Source organism: Leucoraja erinacea, chromosome 26 (genome assembly GCF_028641065.1).
Source record: "Leucoraja erinacea ecotype New England chromosome 26, Leri_hhj_1, whole genome shotgun sequence".
NCBI lineage: Eukaryota > Metazoa > Chordata > Chondrichthyes > Rajiformes > Rajidae > Leucoraja > Leucoraja erinaceus.
The window spans coordinates 6,546,132-6,570,523 of record NC_073402.1 but is presented as its reverse complement, the minus strand read 5'-3'; the positions used below and the strand labels follow the sequence as shown (position 1 = coordinate 6,570,523).

The window sequence follows — 24,392 nt, the reverse complement described above, 5'->3', positions numbered from 1 at the left end:
AACCAGAAACTTGTAAGCGTACAATCTGTATGGGGTGCTTGAAAGACCAGATAAGACCGTATTTTGAAGGATAGTCTTCATGCATTCACAAGAACACCAGGTCCCTTAAGCCTGCCCCACCATTCAATACCATCATCGCTGATCAATTCCAGACCTCATCTCCTCTGCCTGTTCCTCATTGCAGTCAAATCCCTGGTCGTTCGACAAGTTACCATGCTTGTTTTTAAATACCTCCTGTGATATAGCCTCCACAAACCTGGAGAATTCCAGAGATTTATTGTCTTCTGCAAGGGGGTATTAGCTGGACAAACTTAGATTATTTTCTCTCGGACACCAGAGGTGGAATGGTGGAGATACCTAGTGAAAGTATTCAAAATTATAAGAGGCATAGAGAGGGTGGAAATGTCAAAGACTGGTGGGCATGGCTTTAAGGTGAGAGGGGCAAAGTATGAAGGAAATGTGCAGGCCGTTTTTTTTTTTCAAAGAGTGGTGGCTGCCTGGAACATGCTGCCCGGGGTGGGGGTGGAAGCTGATATAATAGTAGTGTCTAAGAGGCTTTTTGATAAGCACATAAGTCTGGAGGGATATGGATAACGTGTAGGCAGATGAGATTTGTTTAGGAAAGGCACGTTGGTGAGGTGTCTTAAATTATATTGACATCATGACCGGCAGAAACAATGTTGGATGAAGGAAGGGCCTGTTTCTGTGCTGTAAATATCTACACAACCCGGTTTGAAAGTCCTGCCCCTTCTTGTAACTATGTCCTGTCATACCAGGCTCTCCCAACTGAGGAAATGTAGGAAAACAATTAAGATTGTATATGTGTTCAAGAAGGAATTGCCGATGCTGGAAGATCGAAGGTACACAAAATTGCTGGAGAAACTCAGCGGGTGCAGTAGCATCTATGGAGCGAAGGAAATAGGCGACGTTTCGGGCCGAAACGTCGCCTATTTCCTTCGCTCCATAGATGCTGCTGCACCCGCTGAGTTTCTCTAGCAATTTTGTGTACCTAAGATTGTATATGTGTTGCTTATACAAAGGCCACGTGTGTGTACTGGGGAAACATTGTGCCACCAATGGAAATCTGTACTGCATCCAACTACTTATTTTGATGATTTATAGCCTGCACGTGGGTCAAGAATATAAAGCGCAGAGAAGAACACATCCTCGGGCAAGTTGACTATGATTTAATGATTGTAAAGGGCCTGTCCTGTTTAAGCGACTCTTTAGGCGACTGCCAGGGACTAGTTTTAGTAGAATTCAGTAACGACACCCAGCGACAACCAATGACAACACATACGTCCACCTACGACAACCTACGATAGCAAAATTATCGCCACTGTCGGCGAAAAATTTTCAACATGTTGAAAATTTTGCGTCAGTCGCCCAAAAAATTGCCTAAGTGGGACAGGCCCCTAACGATTACAAACTTGCTGGGATTGCTCCCGTTATTGCCCAAACACAACAGTCAGTTTAGACACAGTAGTTTAATGTGGAAACTAATCAGCCTGAAAAAGGGTCCTGACCTGAACCTTCCTTTACCCATTCCCTCCTCAGATGCTGCCCTGTCCACTGAGTTCCTCCAGCACTTCATGTTTGATTTACTGTGGAAGTTATGAATCTGTTGTCAGTATGCATACACTGGCTATCTGTTTAAGCTCTTCTGCAACTTTTCCTGAAAACCCATCACTTTCTTGCTTGAAGTCGGCGAGATTTTGAATGCTGCTCCTATCATGACCTAGCAGAGAGTCTAACCTAAAATGAAACCAATTGCACGCATTGATAGACACAAAGCACTGTAGTAGCTCAGCGGGTTAGACAGCATCTCTGGAGAAAAAGGATAGGTGACCTTTTGGGTCAGAATCCTTCTTCAGACCTGAAATGTCACCCATCCTTTTTCTCCAGATATGCTGCCTGACCCGCTGAGTTACTCCAGCACTTTGATTCGATCCAGTATAAACCAGCATCTGCAATTCCTACCTACACCAATTCCACGCACGTATCCTCCAATCCACTAAAACGATTTTGCAATGAGGGATCTTAAAATATTAATAACATATTCCAGCTTCTTTCTTCATCACGTGTTTTTATTTAACACTCCGTAAAGTTAATTAAATATGTGCTTTTTGTTTCCTGGTTTGCTGTCGGCATGAGTTCTTGAATATGATGTCCTGGTAGTTTATAGATATCACAAGTACTGAACATCAGTGGTACCATTCAACTGATACTGTTACCTGAATCAGAATAATATTTATTAGCCAAGTATGTTTTGCAACATACGAGGAATTTCATTTGCCAAGTCAGTCATACAAATAAAAAGCAACAGATCACTCAAAAACACATATTAACATGAACATCCAACACAGTGACTCCGACACATTCCTCGCTGTGATGGAAGGCGAAATAAAGTTCAAGTCTCTTCTCTTTGTTCTCGTGCGGTCGGGGGCCTTGAGCCCTCCATTGACGGGACGATCTAGGCTCCCGTAGCCGGCAGCGTTTGGGCCCTCCGCATCGAGGCGATCAGCTCCAGCATCAGGGGTGATGTCAGCTCCCCCGCGCTGGGCGATTGAACCGGGGCTGATCAAACCCATGACGTTGGAGCTCCCGACTCGGCCTCTCCCGAGACTGTGAGCTCTCAATGGTAAGTCCGCAGGCGATCCCAGGTAAGGGATGAGCTCCGATGTCAGTCCACGCCCCGCAGTGGGGCTCATGACAGTCTGAGGAGGCCTCCAGCTCCATCGATGGTAGGCCGCAGAGCTCCCGGAGAATGCGATGCAAAAATCAATCGCATCTCCGGCAAGGTAAGAACCTGAAAAAAAGTTTCCCCCGATCTCCTCCCCTTCACATAAGATAAACCGGAGAACATTAAAACCAACTTTTAACAAACACTAAAAATTTTAAAAAAGTTTAAAAAACGAAGAGACTGCCAGCGGAGCTGCCATCGTACGGTGCCCCTGGTGGGATAGAATAGTAGCCGGAATAAAGGAGGCTCTAGCTCGAGATGGCTAGATGTTTCAGGAAGCATTACTTGAGTTTATTGGTGACTGCCTTGGTTTATTGCTGAGTGCAAACTTGGGGCACCTTAAATTCGTTAGAAAGAGAGCTTGCATTTGAGTAATTGACAAATGACATTTCTGATCTGGCCCCTTCTTGGACTGATGGAGGAAGGTGGGACAGAGCCTGCAGTGATCGTGGCCCAGTACTGTCAGAGATGCCTTCTTTTCGATGCGGCATTAAATCAAAGTTCTGTCTGCCCTCCGAGTTTGAGGCAACAGGTCACAGGGCATTTTTGGAAGCAGCAGGGAAGCCTGGCCTACTATCCCGGCCAACATTTATCTTGTAATCAGCACTTATAACAGACCATCTGCTCATTAACGCAATGTTGATTGTGAAGCTGGCTCTATAGACAGTGGAGAGCACATACACTTTATCACAATTGCAACCACCCCTCCAGAGTATTGAGTTGGCTGTGGAGTGCGTCGGTAGTAACATCGTTTCGCCTCTCCTTCCTTTGTACATCTTCTCACTCTTGCCCTCTACCTTTGCCACACTTTTGTCCTCTTTCCCCACCCTCTCACTCACTTTATTGCTGGCTTCCCCCCACATGATTGTCATGAGCTCTCGTTACATCACTTTAAGTCTGATTTAATTCACTCTACTGACCATAACGCTACAGCCTCAGTTGGGCCGAATATACTATTTGCTTTTTTTTTAATTGCTGGCCTTTTTGGTCTGATCTTGTAAGGTACAACAGCGCAGCCATAACTTGCCAGCAATGACTGGAAAATCTGCTCCCAAAGAAACCAGACTGTCTTCAATTTTTCTGCACTGCTTAAAGCCCATCTGCACCTGCTGCTAAAGGCTGTTGTTCAAACGGTTTTTAAATTTAAGAGGTAGCAGGGAGAAATCACTCACCAGACGGCATGAAGCACTACAGCGCTCCACACTATGCCATTGCCACCAGTGTTTTATTCTTTATAAAGCTGAAACACAGTGTGGCTTCACAGCAGTAGTTTGACCCCGCAGAGCTGTTGTTACAAAATGCCTTCTCATAAATAGTTCCCCAGCATCTTGCTGCACATTATTTTGCCGTGATGTGGAAACATTTTTACCTCTGCAGCCGATATTCAAACAGATTTTATCAGTCGATTGCACAGGTGGGAGTTGGAGTCTAATCCGAGCAAGTGTGAGGTGTTGCTCTTTGGGAGGTAGAATGCAAGGTGAAAGTGTACAGTTAATGGCAAGACCATTGATGTACGGAGGGATCTTGGGGGCCATATCCATAGCTTCCTGAAAGCAGCAGCACAAGTAGATAGAGTGGTAAAGAAGGCAAATGGCATGCGTGCCAACTTAGGTTGGGGCATTGAGTATTCGAGTCAGGAAGCCATGGTGCAGCTCTAAGATTTTGGTGAGCCTGTATTTGTAACTGGAATGATGTGAGGCTCTGGAAAGGGTGGAGAAGAGAGTGCTTCCTGGATTAGTGGGTGTTCATAGAGGTTGGACATGCTTTATTAATCCAGCTGTACCCTATTATACGGAAGGACCATTGAGAAATCTGAGGGGAAGAAGGTGTTCCTGAGTGTGGTGGTGCATGCTTTCATGCTCCTGCAGGCGGGGGGGAGAAATGGCTGGGGTGGGTATGGTCTTTATTCAGGTTGGCTGCTTGCATAAGGCTGTGTAAAATGTAGACGGTGTCAATGGTGGGAGGTTTGGCTTGTGTGATGGACTGGGCGACATCCACAGCTCCCTGCAATTTCTTGCGATCTTGGCCAGAGCTGTTCCCAAATTAAATCTTGCTGCAACCCAGTGGTATGGTGCATCAGTAGAAATCTAAGAGTCATTGTGAACATGCTGAATTTTCTCAGTCTCCCCAAGGGTGTTGAATAGCCTTGGCCGTCGCCTCCATGGGTTTGGTGCACGACAGCTCGTTGGTAATGTTTACGCCAAGGGACTTGAAGCTCTCAGCCATTTCAGCCCTGCACCACTGATGCTGGTTGGGGCCTGTACTCCACCATGCTTCCCGAAGTCAATAACCAGATCCTTACCCTACTGTTGTTGACAGAGGGAGGTGATTACGCTTTGAGATACCAATGGGCGGCACAGTGGCGCAGCGATAGAGCTGCTACCTTCAGGGCCTGTCCCACTTTCACGACCTAATTCACGACCTCTGCTGAGTTTGCCCTTGACTCATACTCGCAGCATGGTCGTCACGAGATCATGACAGGGTGTGATGCTAGTCGTAGGTACTCGTGGCATCAAGTAGGTTGGGGCGTTTTTCTAGCCTGATAAAAAATGTCCATGAGTGAAAAAGGTTGTGAATTAGGTCATGAAAGTGGGACAGGCCCTTTACAGCACCTGAGACCTGGGTTGAATCCTGACGACTGGTGCAGTCTAATTGGAGTTTGCATGTTCTCCCTGTGACTGCGTGGGTTTTCTCCGGCTGCTCCAGTTTCCTCCCACATCCCAAAGTCAAGCAAGTTTGTAGATGAATTGGCTTCTGTAAATTGCCCCTGGCACGTAGGATGTGGAAGTGGAATAACATTGAACAAGTATATGGGTGATCAGTGGTTGGCATGGACTCGGTGGGCTGGAGGGGGTGTTTCCATGCTGTATAAACTAAACTAAACACAACTGCTCAACGTGTACTGGTTTACTAATTTTTCCTTTCTTTTTCTGTGTTTAAACTTTAGTCGTTTTGTTGGATTCTAAAGGGTCACAAGCCGAGCTGCGATGGACTGCTCACCCATCAGATGGAGTAAGTAATGAAGCATTTCTTTACTGTTTGCCGGTCAGATAACTTCATACGTTCACAAGTGAGAAGAATTAGGCCATTTGGCCCATCAAGTCTACTCCCCCATTCGATCACGGCTGATGTATCTCTTCCTCCTAACCTTGTTCTCCTGCCTTCTCCCCATAGCCCCTGATACCCGTACTCATCAACAATCTATCTATCTCTGCTTTAAAATATCCATTGACTTGGCCTCCACAGGCTTGTGTGGCAATGAATTCCACAGATGCCTCCACCCACTTTGCCTTTGAACAACTCCCGATCGGCAAGATCACACCAGCCTCTCTCATCACCATTGACCTAATGTTAACTTGATTGGTTCACAAGCACCACACATTGAACCAGAGCCTCCACTCCTGAATCATTCTTGTTAGGAAATCAGGACCTACATGGCCAGTGATCTGTGTCAGCTTGTGTGTTCTTAATTTATCTTAATACAAAAAAGTTTCTAAGTATGCATAAAATGTTTGCCAAGTTAATGTTGTCTTGCAGTGATTTATTGCAACTATTTATTGACGCTCGAGGCCATGTGTGTTGCTTACCCAGTCGGCAAGTTAGTGATTTTAGAATAAAACAGAAAATGCTCAAAATGGAGTTAATGGTTTTGCTCATTGAACTTTCATTGGAACATTGAGAGCTAAAAATACTCCACGAGAAAGTTGGAGGAGGGGAGTACCTGATGGAAGCCTTCCACTTGAAACACGACAAACTGCAGATGCTGGGATTTTACGTAGAAAGCAAAATGTTGGGGTAAATCGACGGACCAGGCAGCATCTATGGAGGGAGTGGATAGGTGATGTTTCAGGCCAGGATCCTTCAGATTGATTGTAGCAGGGTAGATGAAGCTGGAAAAGTGGTGGGGTTAGGATAAAGCCTACTGAGTGATAGGTGGATACAGGTGAGGGGGGGGGGGGGGGGGGGGGGGTGATTTGCTGAGTAAAAGCTAGAGATGAAAAGGAGATAAACGGGTGACAAAAGAGGACTAAATGAGAGAAAAGGGATACAAGGAAACTAAAGAGGATGAACATGGGGGGAGGGGGGGGGGGGGGGAGGTGGGGGGGGACATGAAAAGACCCAGGACCAATCTGGCCCAGCCATGAATACCTTGGGCAGGTGGGTGCCTGGTAGGTGCACTGTTGGCTAGGGAAGGTGTGTGAACTCAAGTGAGAAAATAGTGGAGAACTGTGGGACTGATAATGACTAGGGTGGACAAGGGGGTAATGAGAGAAGGGGGAGGAGGAAGGGAGATAAGTGTCATATGAAGCCACTTAAAATGAGTGAGTAGAAGGGCTCATGGTGGGAGAAGGGTGAGGGATAGTGGGAGAAATGGTTGTTCAATGGTGTGCGGTGGGAATGGAGAAGGGGGTTTCTTATTGTAGAATTCAATGTTCATACTATTTGGTTGAAATCCACGCAAGCGGAATATGAGGTGCTGTTCCTCCAGTTTGTGTGTGGCCTCACTCTGGCAATGAAGGAGCCCCAGGAGAAGTGAGGCTGTTTAGGATTTAGGAATGGGGTGAAGGGGATTAATAATAATAATAATAATAATAATAATAATAATAATAATAATAATAATATATTTTATTGTCATTGCACATAAGCGCAACGAGATTTGGTATGCAGCTTCCAACCGATGTCATAACATAAATAACTAATAACATTTGGATTTAGGTATTGATATCCAGAGAACATGGATTGTAAAAAGAATAATAAAACAGTAAAAACTGTTCAACAGACTAAAGTGCATATGTGTCTGTGCGATGTGACCATCCAAGGGAGGCAGTCCAGGGGGGGTGGGGGGCATTCAGCAGGGCCGGTTCAGAGCCGCTATAGCTCTGGGAATGAAGCTGTTCCTGAGTCTGGAGGTTCGGGTGTAGAAGGCCTTGTAATGTCTGCCGGAGGGAAGTAGTTCGAACAGTCCATTACAAGGGTGTGAGGAGTCTTTATGGATGCTGACGGCCTTCCTGAGGCACCGTGTGTGGTAGATGCCCTCCAAAGCTGGTAGCTGTGTCCCAATGATCCTCTGCGCTCTGTGGACGACGCGCTGAAGAGCTCTCCTCCCTGCCTCCGTGCAGCTGAGATACCACACAGAGATGCCATACGTTAATATGCTCTCTGTGGCGCAGAAGTAGAACGTTGTCAGCAGCTGTTGCGGCAGACCAGTCTTTTTTAATGTCTTCAGGAAGAACAGTCGTTGCTGTGCCTTCTTGACCAGCGCAGCGGTGTTGGTGGACCATGTGAGGTCCTCTGAAATGTGAGTGCCCAGAAACTTAAAGCTGGCCACTCTCTCCACACTTTCCCCGTAGATGGAGATTGGGGCGTATTCTCCATTATGGGACCTCCTGAAGTCAATAATCAGCTCCTTGGTCTTGGAGGTGTTTAGTGACAAGTTGTTACGTGCGCACCAGTCCGCCAGGTTCAGCACCTCCGCTCTGTACTTTGTTTCATCACCGTTGGTGATCAGCCCAATCACTGTTGTGTCATCTGCAAACTGACGACACAACAGATTAGCTGGATTTGGGCGATGAGGCCGAGATAAACAGTCATAGCAACTTCTCAAACTTTGGGCCATACTTTACCTTGGTCAAATATCGTATCAAAGCTACAATTCATGCCTTGTTCAGTTTTATAAAGTTGCTGGTAAGAGATATCAAGTTAGGAACCAGGAATAGTGGTGCAGCTGGTAGAGCCTCATAACGTCAGAGACCCAGGTTCAATCCTGACCTTGGGTGTTGTCTATGCGGACTCTGCATTTTGATCCCATGACAGCATGGGTTCCTCGCACAACCCAAAGACATACGAGCCCTTCTAGCCTCGTGCAAGCAGAGACACTCCAAAAGGTCTAGCAGTCCTAAGCACTCTTCCAGAAGATCGACATCGGACCTCGTGGGGCTGCCTTTTATAGGTCCCCGAACCTTGAGGATTAATTGGTTTTGGTTTTTAAAAAAATCCCCAATGTACAAGGATGAGAAAGTGGGATTACATAGAAATAGGGTGATTACTGATTGGCTTGGACTCAGGTGGCCAGGCTTGTTCTCATGTTGTATCCATCAACTAAACTGATTCTGGTGCGAGACTCCAAACCTTCAGTGTTAAGTTAGATAGAGAATTTTTCTGCTCATCTGCTACTAGACATCTTACTTGAGTCGGTGAGTCAGGGGGATGATTCATAAATTCATAAATCATTGGAGCAAAATGAGGCCATGTGGCCCATCAAGTCTATTCCTCCATTCAATCACACTAATCTACCTTTCCCTCTCAATCCCATGCTCCAGCAGTTCTCCCCACAACCCATGACACCATTACTAATTAAGAATGTCAATCTCCGCCTTAAAAATATCTCCTGGTGAAGTGGTGCTGTGAGCTAAAAGCATGCTAGTGAAATTATTGCAAAGCTTTTCGGACTTTGGGAGAATCCAAGAAGAAGCCCTGGATAACAGCAGAGGTGGTGCTAAAGCAGAAGGTTCCCCAGTGAGGGTGACCCTCTGGTTACAATTGGATAGATCACAGGGATGTGACGCTGAGGCCCAAACCAAAACGTCGTCTGTCCATTCCCTCCACAGATGCGCCTGACCTGGTGAGGTACTCCAGCACTTTGTGCTTTGCTCAAGATTCCAGCATCTGCAGTTCCTTATGTTTACAATCTCTTAATTGGCCTGCAGGCCCAAGGGACTGGAATGTTGTTTGTCCATTCATTCCACGGATGCTGCCTGACCTGCTGAATTCCTCTAGCAGTTTCTTTGTTGCTGTTAAGTGTTCACCTGCAGTGAAGCAGAACGAGCAGCAGTAGTCATCTTCACTACCGACAGAAAACTCTCCTGTTGTAACACCTCTCACTTATAAGGTGGGATTCAATGGGAAATTGAGATTTGCATTATGGAAAATCGCATTAAGTATGGATTTTTAGGTATGCATCCCCTCCATAAATGGGGCAACCTGAACTTAATCATATTTTTCAGTTGTTGTAAATAACTCGTTCTAAGCTCTCCCCTCAGCCTAATTTCAGTCAATAAAATACTGAATCAAGCACTTGAGCAACTAAACATTATTTTGGATAACACAACACAAATTCCCCTATACGATACCTAATCACCGCGGGTTCGATCCTTGTATCTGCTTGGCTAAGCGCTTCTAGCCTCGTGCAAGCAGAGACACTCCAAAAGGTCTAGCAGTCCTAAGCGCTCTTCCAGAAGATCGACATCGGACCTCGTGGGACTGCCTTTTATAGGTCCCCGAACCTTGAGAGGCTGAACTACATGGAGGTGGTCCCTATACAGTCCAATAACACATATCGATTACAACAATACATCATTGACAGTTCCCTAACCCAATAACATAGTAACTAATACATTGTATCTGGTAAGGCTTCCAGAAGGAAGCTAACATAGATGAATAATGCAACATGTGCCTTGGGATTCAGACAACCCAGATAAGGCTTAACATTTCAACCAATCAACAACTAACAAAGTAATGCTTCACAACATTATTTACATGATGTATATCTGGTTTGTATTGACCCAATTAGCTCTAGACATTTCACACTTCATTGTAAGACTTCAGCAGATGTCCCACTCTTCTCTGCAGCACTGATCTGGGCCACAGATTCGCTGGCACCATTCAGCAGCTTGTCTCAGTTCTGCAGAGGAACATTTAACTTGACTAAAATGGCCTGGCAGCACCTAAGCCCTTACTCAATTTTAATGCCGTGGTGCTCCAATTTAGCAAGGATTAACATTGTCGGAGTGAGGTTTGAATTGTCTCCATATTATTGCCCAATTTTCTGAATTACTCATCCTGCGACATAATGTACCATTCTCCATTTTCTTGATCATCGTCCCCTTTGATCTGCGTTTTCACACCTTGCCCTTCCATATCACTGTCTCTGCTGACTCTCAGTCTGAAGAAGGGTCTTGACCCAAAAAAACCCATTCCTTCTCTCCAGAGATACTGCCTGACCCGTTGAGTTAATCGAACATTTTGTGTCTATAATCACGATAGTTTACTGACCAAATTCATCTTTTCACCTCCAGAATACATCTCGTTCGCAGCTTCACAAGAGTTATTTTATTCCAACAGTGATAGTATTTCCATTGCTCCCTCGGATAACTTGGGTTCTCTCTTGATAGAACTCTTTGTATGTTGTGGGTCCAATTCACGATCATGTGGTCAACTCTCTCCAAAGAAGAAACTTAGTAGCAACAAGCAAATCCATACCTTGTTGATTGTGGAATAAATCGGTAGGCCCATAATTACCTCTTATTAAATAATCTCCGGAAATTTTCTGGGAAATCCTCACCACAATAATTAGCTCTCGCAATAACTAATTTACTTCTCAGGATTACATTTGTATTGATTCTGAGATCGTGAAAGAAATCCTATTGTTTACTTTGATATACGCTTTGATTAAATAGTTCTCCCTTGGGCACTAAAGGCGAAACTGCTGCTGTCGTAAGGTTAGAACAGTAGATAATGAATGCCTTTTTATAACGTGGTCTGCAAACTCATTTAAGCTGTGCAGAGCAATTGCATGCCAGCGTTCTAAAACCTATTTGTCCGGGAGTGTAAAGTGGATCAGCCAAATGATGAAAATATAAAGGGAGGCCCATTCTTCAGCCTGAGAGTCGAGGGAGAGAGAGAGACAGATATGGAAGGGTAAGGTGTGAAAACACAGATCAAAGGGGATGGTGATCACAGAAATGTAGAATGGTTCATTATGTTGCAGGATAAGTAATTCAGAAACGTCCACAATGTCCGTGATGAATATGGTACCGATAAATTAATAGACAATAGACAATAGGTGCAGGAGTAGGCCATTTGGCTCTTCGAGCCAGCACCGTCATTCAATGTGATCATGGCAGATCATCCCCAATCAGTACCCCGTTCCTGCCTTCTCCCCATATCCCCTGACTGCTATCTTTAAGAGCCCTATCTAGCTCTCTCTTGAAAGTATCCAGAGAACCTGCTTCCACCACCGTCTGAGGCAGAGAATTCCACAGACTCACCGCTGTCTGTGAGAAAAAGTGTTTCCTCTTAATCTCCTCGGCCTGCACATGAACCATATCCCTCCATTCCATGTATACACATATGCCTATTTAAAAGACTCCTAACCACCACTATTATATCTTGCCTCCACCACCACCCCTGGCAGCGCTTTCCAGGCACCCACCACTCTCTATGTAATAAACTTGTCTTGCACATCGCTTTTAAATTGTGCCCCTCTCACCTTGAAGCTGCAGTATGCCTCTCATATGTACGTCCCTGGTTCCACCTGTAATTTGACATCCCCTAATTTTGGTTTATTCTGCATGAACTTGTTCCTCTTGGTTTTGGGGTTTAGTTAATCGCTTTGTCTCCTCTTCTCTTGTCAACCGCATTTATTATCCATTCCACTCACTCCAAAGGCACGCTTTTCCCCAGAGATGTTGCCTGACCCGCTGAGTTCTTCCAGCATGTAGTAGGGCGGCACGGTGGCACAGCGATAGAGTTGCTGCCTTGCAGCGTTTCCAGCGCCAGAGACACGGGTTTAACTACGGGTGCTGTCTAGGCGCAGTTTGTACGTTCTCCCCATGACCGCGTGGGTTTTCTCCGAGATCTACGGTTTCCTCCCACACTACAAAGACATTTGTAGGTTAATTGGCTTGGTATTAAAAAAAAATTAAACTGTCCGTAGTTTGTGTAGGATAGTGTTGATGTGTGGACTCAGTGGGCTGAAGGGCCTGTTTCCGCACTGTATCTCTAAACTAAACAAAACTGAAATAAGTCCTGGCTGGCTCACCTTGGATTCATAGAAACATAGAAAATGGGTGCAGGAGGAGGCCATTCGGCCCTTTGAGCCAGCACCACCATTCATTGTGATCATGGCTGATCGTCCCCAATCAATAACCCGTGCCTGCCTTCTCCCCATATCCCTTGATTCCACTAGACCCTAGAGCTCTATCTAACTCTTTCTTAAATCCATCCAGTGATTTGGCCTCCACTGCCCTCTGTGGCAGGAAATTCCACAAATTCACAACTCGCTGGGTGAAAAAGCTTTTTCTCACCTCGACCTTAAATGGCCTCCCCTGTTTTAAATGGCCTCCCCTCGCCCGAACCCTAACCATATCCCATTGTGTTTCATTCATTGATCTCAGTATTTTCAGGCCCGCAGTTCAGGCGGTTATCGCTGGGCACTGGGATCCTCACTGACTTCATTATGGGGTTTGTAGTACGCCTTCCCTCTGCCAGCTTCATGCAAGAACTAGAGGATCCAATGGCAACTTCACATTAATTTCGACCCCAGTTAAAATTAATAATTAGTATACCATGGAGTGACGCAACATGCTTAGTCATGGTCTAATACTATACAGAAACACATTCTTGTCCCACCATATCTAAGGCAACGATTGGGTACATTTAAGAGAGGTCTCGACCCGAAGCATCACTTATTTATTTTCTCCAGAGATGCTGCGGCTGTGTTACTCCAACATTATGTGCGTATCTTCTATCTATATTAATCTTATTTATTAACAGTTGGTTTTGTAGCCTTCTGTGTCTGATGATTCATATGCTTGCTCAAATGCTGCTTAAATGCTCTGAAAATCTCTCTCTTTCTGTTGCTTCTCTCACAATGCATTCCCGATTGTAACCACCCACTGGTTGAAAAAATTCCTTCTCCTATTTCATTGAAACAACTATTCCTCACCTTAAACCTACGCCTTCTCTGTTCTATTTATCAGTCTGTAGTTATGTGTTCTGATGTCTTTGTTATATTTATTGGGTGGAAAGCTGACAAAATTCAACTTTTAGCCCTCAAAATTAAACAAAAAACCTGCCCTGCGTAATTTGTCATATCCTCTCAAGCCCAAGGAAATGCTTCCCAGTGATAAGAAATATGTGAGACTGAATTTTCAGTCTTATTTCAGGTATCGTTTTTGAATCCACTCACTTTCCAATGGGGCAATAAAATAACTTTTTAATCTTGGTGGAAATTTTCAGGAGGGTCGCACTATCTCAATATTATCAATTTCTGACAAGCTCCAAACCAATGGAAGATACAAAGTGCCTCAGGTGCCCTCTCAATGTCACACTCCCTCCATTCTATCCTGCTTCTTATTGAACTGGATTCAGAGTCTAAAAACTCACAACCATCTCTAGACCCTGATGTGTAAAAACTATATAGGTTAGTTATTTGATACCAATATCTAATAAAGAAAATGATTTTGGATGGGAAATGTCAAACCGATGAAATTATTAAAAAATATATTAACTGATGAGTAACGATATAAGATTTGGGCAAAGGGAAATTTAATACACTATGTAAACATTATATAGGACATTTATTTTATAATAATACCTAATAAGAATATGATTTTTGATAGGAAATGTCAAAAAAAATAAATTAATAAAATATAAACGGAGGAACGATATATGTGTTGGATAAAGGGAAATTGAATACATGTCATGATATTATTGGAAGAGTTTCAGTAGTATATAAGAACATAGTTCATAGAACAGTACAGCACAAGAACAGGCTCCATGGGTATTAGGATATTAGATATTTGGTGAATATGCCATTGTGACCCTTGGCCTTGATTTCCTCCTTTCAGTTACTTTGTGCCTAATCTAGACCTTAACTTTATCCACTCACCGTATGCTGTCTCCCTAAATGGGGCTTTGCCAAAACAAAAAACTTCCAATTGCTTTTGAGCTTTTCAATTGATCTGGGTCAGGGTGAAAGCTTTCTCACATCCCTTCTGCAGAGCCTGGCTCGGATACAGAACTATGAAGATATCCAGTGAGTCCCTGACCAAAGTCAATTGTTTCCCACTGCACTAACAAATCCTCTCATCTGATATATCACAGTTGGATCATCTCATAAATCCTGGCCACGGACCTCAATTTGGACAAGAAAAGCCAACACGACTCTGCTGGCTGGAGTTTAGGTTGAGAGGGGATCTCATTGAAACTTACAGAATAATGAAAGGCATAGATAGAGTGGATGTGGAAAGGATGTTTCCACTGGTGGGAGAGTCTAGGACCAGAGATCACAGCCTTAAAATTAAAGGGCGCTGTTTTAGAAAGGTGAGGAAGAACTTCTTTAGTCAGAGGGTAGTTAATCTGTGGAACTCATTGCCGCAGAGGGCTGTGGAGGCCAAGTCAGTGGATATTTTTAAGGCAGAGATACAGATTCTTGAATAGAACTGGTGTCAAGGGTTATGGGGAGAAGGCAGGAAAATGGGATTAGGAGGCAGAGATTAGTGATGATTGAATGGCGGAGTCGACTCAATGGGCCGAATGGCCTAATTCTACTCCTATAACTTGTGAACTTGTGGAATGAGCTGCAGCAGAAGCTATGGAGGCAGATACATTTATGACTGTAAAAGGCGTGTGGACAGATACATGGATTAGTGGGGTTCAGAGCGCTCTGGGGCAAATGGGACCAGCCCAGCAAGGTTTGCCCTGGGGCTGTTTAGTTTCCATTCAGTTTTCAACCTTTTACATTGCCATGTGCTTTATTCTCAATGAAAAATCAATGAGAATGTGCTTCAGCAGAGGAAATTAAAAGTATGAAGGAAAACTGCACATGCTGGAAATTTAAGTATAAAAAACAAATGCAGTGAGGTAAACATTAATATTTCAGATCGGAAATCCATAATCAGGTATTTGACTCTCTTCCTGCAAATGCCAACTGACGCTGGGTTTTTCAGGCATTTTTAGTTTCCCTGCACAGTTCAGCACAGCTTTTTCACTGAAAAAAAAGATTTACAGGAACACTCAGGGAGCAAGAGCTTATCTTTCAGAGATTTAGTTTGTTACCATGATGTTCTTTTTAAAAATATATATTTTTATTAGAAGCAAACATATTATAAACATTTTATGTATATCAGTCGTACATTGTTAATATTATCAGTTGTACATTGGTTCTGCTTCTAGTTTTTTTTTAAAGATAGGAAGTAAGAGAGAAAGAGGAAAAAAACCCCACAAATGTTAAGATAATAAAAAGAATGGAATGATTTACTAATAATACATCTTTGGAGATAGGTTTGTGGATTATAAAGTATAACTTTTCATCTAATCCTGAGTTCATGCTTCGGTTAGGTTCCTGTGCTGGACGTTCTAATGGTTAAAATCTTCGACTATGACACAGGAGGTGGGGAAATTGTACATGAGTAACAGCATATGCTGGAATCTGATGGCAAACACACAGTGTTGGAGGAACGCAGTGGGTCCGGCAACACCTGTGGAGGGAATGGACAGCGGAAACCTACTGTTTTGGTCGGAAACCTACTTCAGATTGGATCTGAAACATCTCCAGTCCATTCCCTCCCTGGATGTTGACACAAGGAACTGGAGATGCTGCAATGTTGCGCAGAACACAAAATGCTGCAGTAATTCAGGGGGCTGGTGTCTCTGAAGGATATACAGCACAAGGGCGACGTTTCAGGTCAGGGCCCTTCTGCACCTGAAGGAGGGTTCCGATATGAAACAATGCCTATCCATGTCCTCCATCTGAAGATAGACCTTGACCCCCAAATCATTGCCTAACCATATCCTCCAGTGATGCTCCCTAACCATCTGAGATCCTCTATGACTTAGTGTTCAAGAAGGAACTGCAGATGCTGGAAAATCGAAGGTAGACAAAAGTGCCGAAACGTTGCCTATTTCCTTCGCTCCATAGATGCTGCCACACCCGCTGAGTTTCTCCGGCACTTTTGCCTACCTCTAAGTGTTTTGAGCTGCCTCAGATTGCTGTTGTACGGGGCATTGATTTGAGAGGCAGGGAAATTGGTGGTTGCCTTGATTTGGGAATTTTAAGTTTTGTTCTGTCTCTCTCCTCAGTGGGAAGAGATCAGCGGAGTGGATGAAAACTATAAACCAATTCGCACCTACCAGGTCTGCAATGTCATGTCTTCCAACCAAAACAACTGGCTTCAGACGGGCTGGATTACGCGGCGGAACGGGCAGCGAATCTTCATTGAGCTGAAGTTCACGTTGAGAGACTGCAACAGCATCCCAGGGGTGGTTGGAACCTGCAAAGAGACGTTCAACCTCTACTACATTGAGTCGGACAGCGACGTGGGCAGAGACATTCTGGAGAGCAGGTACGTGAAGATCGACACCATCGCCGCGGATGAGAGCTTCACGCAAGGGGACCTCGGCGAGCGCAAGATGAAACTCAACACGGAAGTTCGAGAGATTGAGCATCTTGTCAAGAAGGGGTTCCACCTCGGCTTCCAGGACGTCGGGGCGTGCGTGGCGCTCGTTTCGGTGAGGGTTTACTACAAAACCTGCCTCTCCACGGTGCAGAGTTTGGCCGTCTTCCCCGACACGGTGGCAGAAGCTGCGTTCTCCACCCTGGTGGAGGTGCGGGGATCGTGCATCAATGACTCCGAAGCAGAGATGGATAACCCTCCTCGGATGCACTGCAGTGCGGAAGGCGACTGGCTGGTGCCGATTGGGAAATGTGCTTGCAGTGCTGGGTATCAGGAGAGAGCTGGCAGGTGTGAAGGTAAGCTTCATGTTGTGATGTCTCTCTCTCTCTCTCTCTCTCTCTCTCTCTCTCTCTCTCTCTCTCTCTCTCTCGATAACTACAAATTAGTAAAGCAGAAAACGCAGAGACTAAACCTGTCCAAATCGGATTTGTGGCATTGTTATTAGAACTGCTTTAATTCAGAGCTGTGATGAGGTCAGGTAAAGCTGTTTACTGCTTAGCTATAGGTACCTCAGAGTGCCGTGGTGGGGCATTGCCTTGAGGTAATGCGGTTCTTACAATGACGCACCTGGTAGAGCTGCTCTCTCACAATGCCAGGAACATGGGTTCGATCCTGATCTCTGGTGCTGTGGAGTTTGCAAGTTTTCCGTTTGGCCGCTTGGGTTTCCTCCCATATCCCAAAGACTTCCTTCTTTGTAGGTTAATTGGCCTTTGCAAGTCGAGCCTAGCGTGTAGTGGGCAAAACATGGGATCACATAGAACTATTGTGAACGGGGTGAATGATGTTCGACGTGGACTCCATGGGCTGAAGGCTTGTTTCCATGCTGTATCATTCAATCAATCCAATAAAGATGCCTATTTGTTTTTTTTTGTACATGGCTGCTGTCACTCAGTTGAGAGAGCTATAATGCACTCCTGACCAGTTGATGTTGCAGAGGTTTTTATGATGAGCTACTCATAAAGGGTATAGAATGAATAGAATAGAATGCCATTTATTGTCATTCAAACAAACAAGGTTCAAATGAAATGTAATTCCTGCAGTCATACCAGTAAAAAATCAAAACACACAATTACACACAAACTTCCATCACAGTGAATCTCCAAACACCTCCTCACTGTGATGGAAGGCAAAAGTCTTATCTGTTCCCTGTTCTCTCTTTATTCTTCTCCCGCAGTCAAACTGCTGCATTGAGCTGACCGAGGCTCTTGATGTTAGAGCCCCTGGCGGGCGATGGTAAGTCCCGCGGCCGTTTAAGCCGCGCTGGGCGATGTAAGACCCTGCTCCGGGTCAATTTAAACCCCTCGATTCGGGCGGGTGAAGTTACCGTTGCAGGAGTTCCGAAAAGATATGTAGGCTGCCCTGCATTCTTCACCACGTTCATTTAGTTTAGAGATGCAGCATGGAAACAGGCCCTTCACCCCACCTGTTCATACTAGTTCTATGTTATCCCACTTTTGCATACTAGGGACAATTTACAGAGGACAATTAAACGCCAAACTTGCACTTTTTTGGGATGTGGGAGGAAACCGGAGCACCCTGCAGAAACCCACGCAGTCACAGGGAAAACGTGCAAACTCCACACAGACAGTCCCCGAGAACAGGATCGAACCCGGGTTGGTGGCGCTGTGAGGTAGTAGCTCTACCAGCTGCACCACACTTAAAATGGTTCTTCCAGATCAGTATCTGATTAGCGATGAACATCAGCTCCTGCAGGTGTATGTGGGTATGAATGTGAAATGCCAGTCTGTCCTATCCACATTCTAGACCTGCTCTCAGCTGACGTGGCCCCCATTAATACATGGAATTGGCTCATAGATCTTGTGACAAATCACTAATTCTGGAAGCCAGTGAGATCCAAGATGTCATCCTCTCTTTAACTGTTGCCTGATAGTTTAGCAAAGACTTGACAAAGTAGTGGTTTAGGATGTGCTATCACTCCTTGGATTCACGGGAGGTGGTCTTGCAGGGGTAGGATGGTCCTCAAACTGGACAATAATTACCGGACAATAAGCGAGTTCGGTATTCCGACTGCGCATGCCCAGGCCAAAGGTCACTAAGCATAAGCAGCCCTGGAAAGCAATGGAGCAGTGGACCTTCATTTCTTCCGTTTTTCCAGCTTTGATTCTTCTAGGTAAGAAAATACAACTTTCAAACTACGTATTTATTGTTCCTTTGTTAAAAGCTAAGATTATTTTGTCGTTTTTATTGCTTTATTATGCATTGGTGAGTGATCGAGATTGTGCTCGTTCGGTGTCGGTGTCGGGCCCGGGTCTGTTGAGTTGTTGCTGGGCCATCCCCTCCCGGGTGTCTCGTCCCTGTCGGGGGAGGCCGGAGGTGTTGGGCCGGGCTTGCAGCCAGCGCGGGGGCGAAGCTGAGTTGCTGCAGCGCTTTGTGTGTCTGGCTGGTGCACGGCTTTCGCCGGCGCTGGGGGGGGGTTTGGGCGCTGGCCGTCCCCAGCCTGTCAGGGAGTGGGTTGGGCTGGAGTTGACACTTCTTCTCTGCGCTGGCTGTGGGCCTGGGGGCCGCTGGTGTCGTCGGTCACAGCCAGCGCGGAGAAGAAGCGCCAACTCCAGCTCAACTCCCGCCGGGCCAACCGACAGTCCCGGATCAACAGGAGTTGAGCTGGATTCAGTAAGAAACACAAATTCACTATATTTTAATTGACCGACACTCCACTTCCTTCCAGCCGCAGTTGTTTGTCCGGTTTATGGAGTTTTTATTAAATATTTTACACACTTTGGGACAGAAGAAAGCTACTGATTGGGATGGAATACGTCAGCGAGTGCTGCACTGTCCGTACACTACTCAAGGTCAGCAAACATTTTGAACCTTTTGAAGAGCACAATAAATTTGAATGAAGAGTCTTTTTCGCTTCGGCACAGCCGATTGCAATTGCAAAGACGAAACTAGGACATACTGTGTTTTGTCATAGTCTCGGATGTCTCAGTACTTTTAAGGTCAACCACATACCTTTTGAAGTGTTGTCTCTGTAGCACAGGATGAAAGGAAAGGAAATAATAGGTCAAAAGAAGACACAAACTTCCGGACAACTGAGCGGGTCAGGCAGCGTCAAAGAACATGTATAGGTGATGTTTCAGGTTGGGAACCCTTCTTCGAATAGGGACTAGGGAGGGCAGAGGTTTGAAGAGATGTAGAGGTTGGGCAAAGCCTAGCAAGTGTAAGTGATTCCAGGTGGTGGTGGGGGGGCTGAGGGGGTGATTGCCAGATGCGTTGAGTAATTAACAAAGTTTATTGTGAAGAGGAGATATAATGTTGGCCTCATTTTGGTAGTGGAGGAGACCAAGATCAGAGAGGTGGGAATGGGGGTGATGGAAAAGGATAGGTCATCTCTTGTTAGGTTTTGGCCAGCAGATAAATAGTGAACACAACAGTAGCCAGGATTTTCATGCTCTTAGCAAGAGGCTCTTTTAGATCCGTGATGCAGGCATCCTTCTGGTAAACCACCTTAGTGTCATTTCAGTTCACTTTATCCTGCAGTATTTGACAAATTGAGTAATTCAAACAAGATGCCAACTGTGCAGAACTGCTGATAATTTGTCGTATTCTTCAACGGTATGCTAGCACTGTTCTACACACTCTTCTAAATCGCAAAGATTTACAATCTGTACCAAAGCCAATTGACCTACAAACGTGCATGTCTTTGGAGTGTGAGAGCAAACCGGAGCACTCGGAGAAAACCCACGCGGTCACGGGGAGAAGGTACAAACTCCGTATAGATAGTACCTGTAGTCAGGATTGAACCCGGGTCTCTGGCGCTGTGAGGCGGCAACTCTACCGCTGCGCCACCATGCCGTCCTTCGGCCGTCGTTTCCTCTGGTTGCTCCGGTTTCCTTCCACATTCCATAGTCGTGCAGATTTGTAGGTTAATTGGCTTCTGTAAATTGTCCCTGGTGTATGGGATAGAACTAGTGTACAGGTGATCGTTGTTTGGCGTTGACTCGGTGGGATAAAGGGACTTTTTCCACGCTGCGAAACAAATCTAATCCGTGTAGCTCAGAACTGCAGATGCTGGTTTATACCGAAGATACTCACAAAACCCTGGAGTAACTAATAGAGTCAGGCAGCATCTCTGCAGAAAAGAAATAGGTGACATTTCGGGTTGAAACCCTTCTTCAGATTGAATCCTGAAACTCTGACTAAACTAAACCTCTCAATTTCAAAATCCACTACTTTACCAGCCCTGTCCCACTGTACGAGTTCATTCAAGAGTTCTCCTGAATTTGCCTTGATTTACGGTAATGGCCGCTCGCAGGTACTCGGGGCTCTCGTGGACATTTTTCAACATGTTGAAAAATCTTCACGAGTCTTCCCGAGCTTACCGCGTTTCCCGAGTACCTGCTGTTACGAGCCGCTAAGAGATGTCCCCGAGCACCGACGCACCCGACACGTTCATTATACGTGCTTACCTTGAGTTTGATTTTTTTTTAAACTCGGGAGAGCTCTTGAATGAACTCGTACAGTGGGACAGGGCTTTTAGGGAATCATTGGGTTATGAAATCGATCTCTGCATTTTTACCATAAAGCATCTCTATGTCGCGGAAGTGCAGATGTTGAAATGAATATCAGCCTGAGCTGATCATTTGTTGAAAGTCAGTATTGCCATCTGCCGTGTTTCAGCTCGTTCCGTGTTAATCCTCGACTGTGCCGAATGAATCAATTAGATCCTGACAAACCCTCAGGTGTCCTTTCAGAGTAGGATTTACTTTTGTCACCACCCCCTAGAATGAGAAGATCACCAGCGACTGCAAGCTGTATGTAAATGTTTTTGTTGCAAAGCTTTTTTATTCTCCAATAATACTCTCTGCTGCAAAAGAACAAGATTTAGATTAGTTTTGTTTGGTTTAGAAATGCTGCATAGAAACAGGCCCTTCAGCCCACTGAGTCCATGCTGACCATCCGTCACCTGTTCACTGGTTCTTTGTTATCTCACTTTCTCATCCACTCCCTACACACTGGGGGCAATTTACAGAGGCCAATTAACCTGCACGTCTTTGGGATGTGGATGCGGTCGCAAGGAGAACCCAGGGCTTTAGTGGTGTGAGATCGCAGATCTACCTGTTGTGTTACTATGCCGATGGTCCTACTTTGCTTTTCCTATCTAAAGGTCCTAGTTTGCCGTTTTCCTATCTATACGTCCTCGTTTACTGTTTTCCTATCCAATGAATGACTCCTTGATGCCAACTCAATGTCATGGTGATACAGCCTAGAGAAAGGCCATTCAGCCCCCCATCTTCATGTACCCATTTGCACATTCCTACACTTTTCCTTTGCACATTCCCTTCTCCTCACAAATTCAACTATTCCTTTGCAGCTTAACCTAAGGATCTGCATGTTTTTGTAATGGAAAGATACGGTAAGGAAAAAAAAGGCTCTTGTCCCAACGAGTCCACACTGATCAATCAACCACCCATTAATATCATATTTTAAAAAAAATAGTTTAGAGATACAGCACGGAAACAGGCCCTTCGGCCCACCGAGTCCACGCTGACCAGCGATCACCCCGTAATCTAGCACTATCTACACCATAGGGACAATTTACAATTTTTACCGAACATGCATGTCTTTGGAGTGTGGGAGGAAAACAGAGCACCCGGAGAAAACCCACGCAGGAGAACATACAGACTCCGTACAGACAGCACCCGTAGTCAGGATGAAACCCGGTCTCTGGCAACTCTACCACTGCGCCACTGTGCCCCCCTCTGTTCTCTACATTTTTGTAAATTCTCACCAGATTCTAGCCCACCTAAACACATGGAGCAATTAATAGTGGGCAATTAATCTGCCAACCAGTCATTGTGACGTGGGGGTGGGGGGGTGAGGGGGGGGGGTTACTGGAGCACCCAGGGGAAACCCACCCGGTCTCGGGGAGAATATATAAACTCCTCGTAGGACAGCAGCTGAGGTCAGGATTGAACCTGGGTCGTTGGAGCTGTGTGGCAGCAGCTCCATTATCAGCACTAATGTCCTGTTAATTCTGCTGAGTTATGCCCATGCAGAATATTCCAAGGCGACCCGCTGCACTCCTGTGCCCATCTGTTCATGGTATTTTCCCATTCATCTGCTCACTGTGATAAAGGAAGAACGTTGCGTTCACATTCAATGTTATTAGATTTTTAAAACTAAATCTTGGATGTACTCACTTGTTTCCCTTGTTCCGAGTGGCGTTGATGACTTTTGTATGCTGCCCTTGCAAAATGAGGATATGTATGTCTATCCTTCAGGTAGCCAGTGATTTCAGATTCGATAGTAGCTCGAACATCAGCTCTGATTACAGTCCAGGCACATTGTCAGCAGCTTTTTGAAGCATTGCCTATTTTTCTTTAATTTTATTTCTTTTGTAGAGAGAAAAAAATAAGTTTGGAGTCCAGGCAATGGAATTGTTCTCTGGGGAGTGGAGCTGCTGTCTCATAGCAACAGAGACCCGGGTGCGGTCTGTGTGGAGTTTGCATGTTCTCCCTGTGATTGCGAGGATTTCCTCCAGGTGCTTCAGATTCCTTCCACATCCTAAAGGTGTGCGGGTTTGTAGATCAATCGCCCCAAATGTGCAGGGAGTGGAAGAGAATGCCCACTAACATGGAACGTGTGTACAGATGATCGGGAGAGGACCTGTTTCCATGCTGTATCTTCCAATCAAAAGACATAGAACATTGAACTGTGCAGCACAGGAGAGGCCCGTCGGCCCACAATAGACAATAGGTGCAGGAGTAGGCCATTCGGCCCTTCGAGCCAGCACCACCATTCAATGTGATCATGGCTGATCATCCACAATCAGTACCCCCCCATTCCTGTCTTCTCCCCATATCCCCTGACTCCGCTATCTTTAAGCCCTATCTAGCTCTCTCTTGAAAGTATCCAGAGAACCGTCCTCCACCGCCCTCTGAGGCCGATAATTCCAAAGACTCATAACTCTCTGTGTGAAAAAGTGTTTCCTTATCTCCGATCTAAATGGCTTACCACTTTCTCTTAAACTGTGGCCCTGGTTCTGGACTCCCTCAACATCGAGAACACGTTTACTGCCTCTAGCGTGTCCAAACCCTTTATAATCTTATGTGTTTCAATAAGATCCCCTCTCATCTTCTACATTCCAGAGTGTACAAGCCCAGCCGCTCCATTCTCTGTTACACTGTCACTGCCTAACATGATCCCATATTACACTCGTCTCCTCTGACTCGGTGGGCTGAAGGCCCATTTCCATGCTGGATCTTTCCCTTAATTCAACCAACCTTCTGGTACTGACCTGTGTTGCACTTTATCCTGTGGAGATGATAGTTTGCTATCACCTATTGACCGAGTCCCTGACATTCGGGAGAAAAGACCACTGTATTTTCAGATACTGGAGGTAAGTAAATTGAAGAAAAGTTTTCCAATACAACATGTTGAATTTTGAGACA

At 45.3% G+C, this 24,392-nt stretch overlaps 1 protein-coding gene across 1 annotated transcript in view; it reads left to right on the top strand.

Moving 5' to 3' along the window:
* Positions 1-24,392, top strand: part of LOC129709609 (ephrin type-A receptor 7) — a 488,630-nt gene that overhangs the window by 55,931 nt on the left and 408,307 nt on the right. The window contains 2 exon segments of the mRNA XM_055656065.1: positions 5,691-5,755; positions 16,607-17,276. Of these exon segments, the coding sequence (XP_055512040.1) occupies positions 5,691-5,755; positions 16,607-17,276 (735 nt within the window).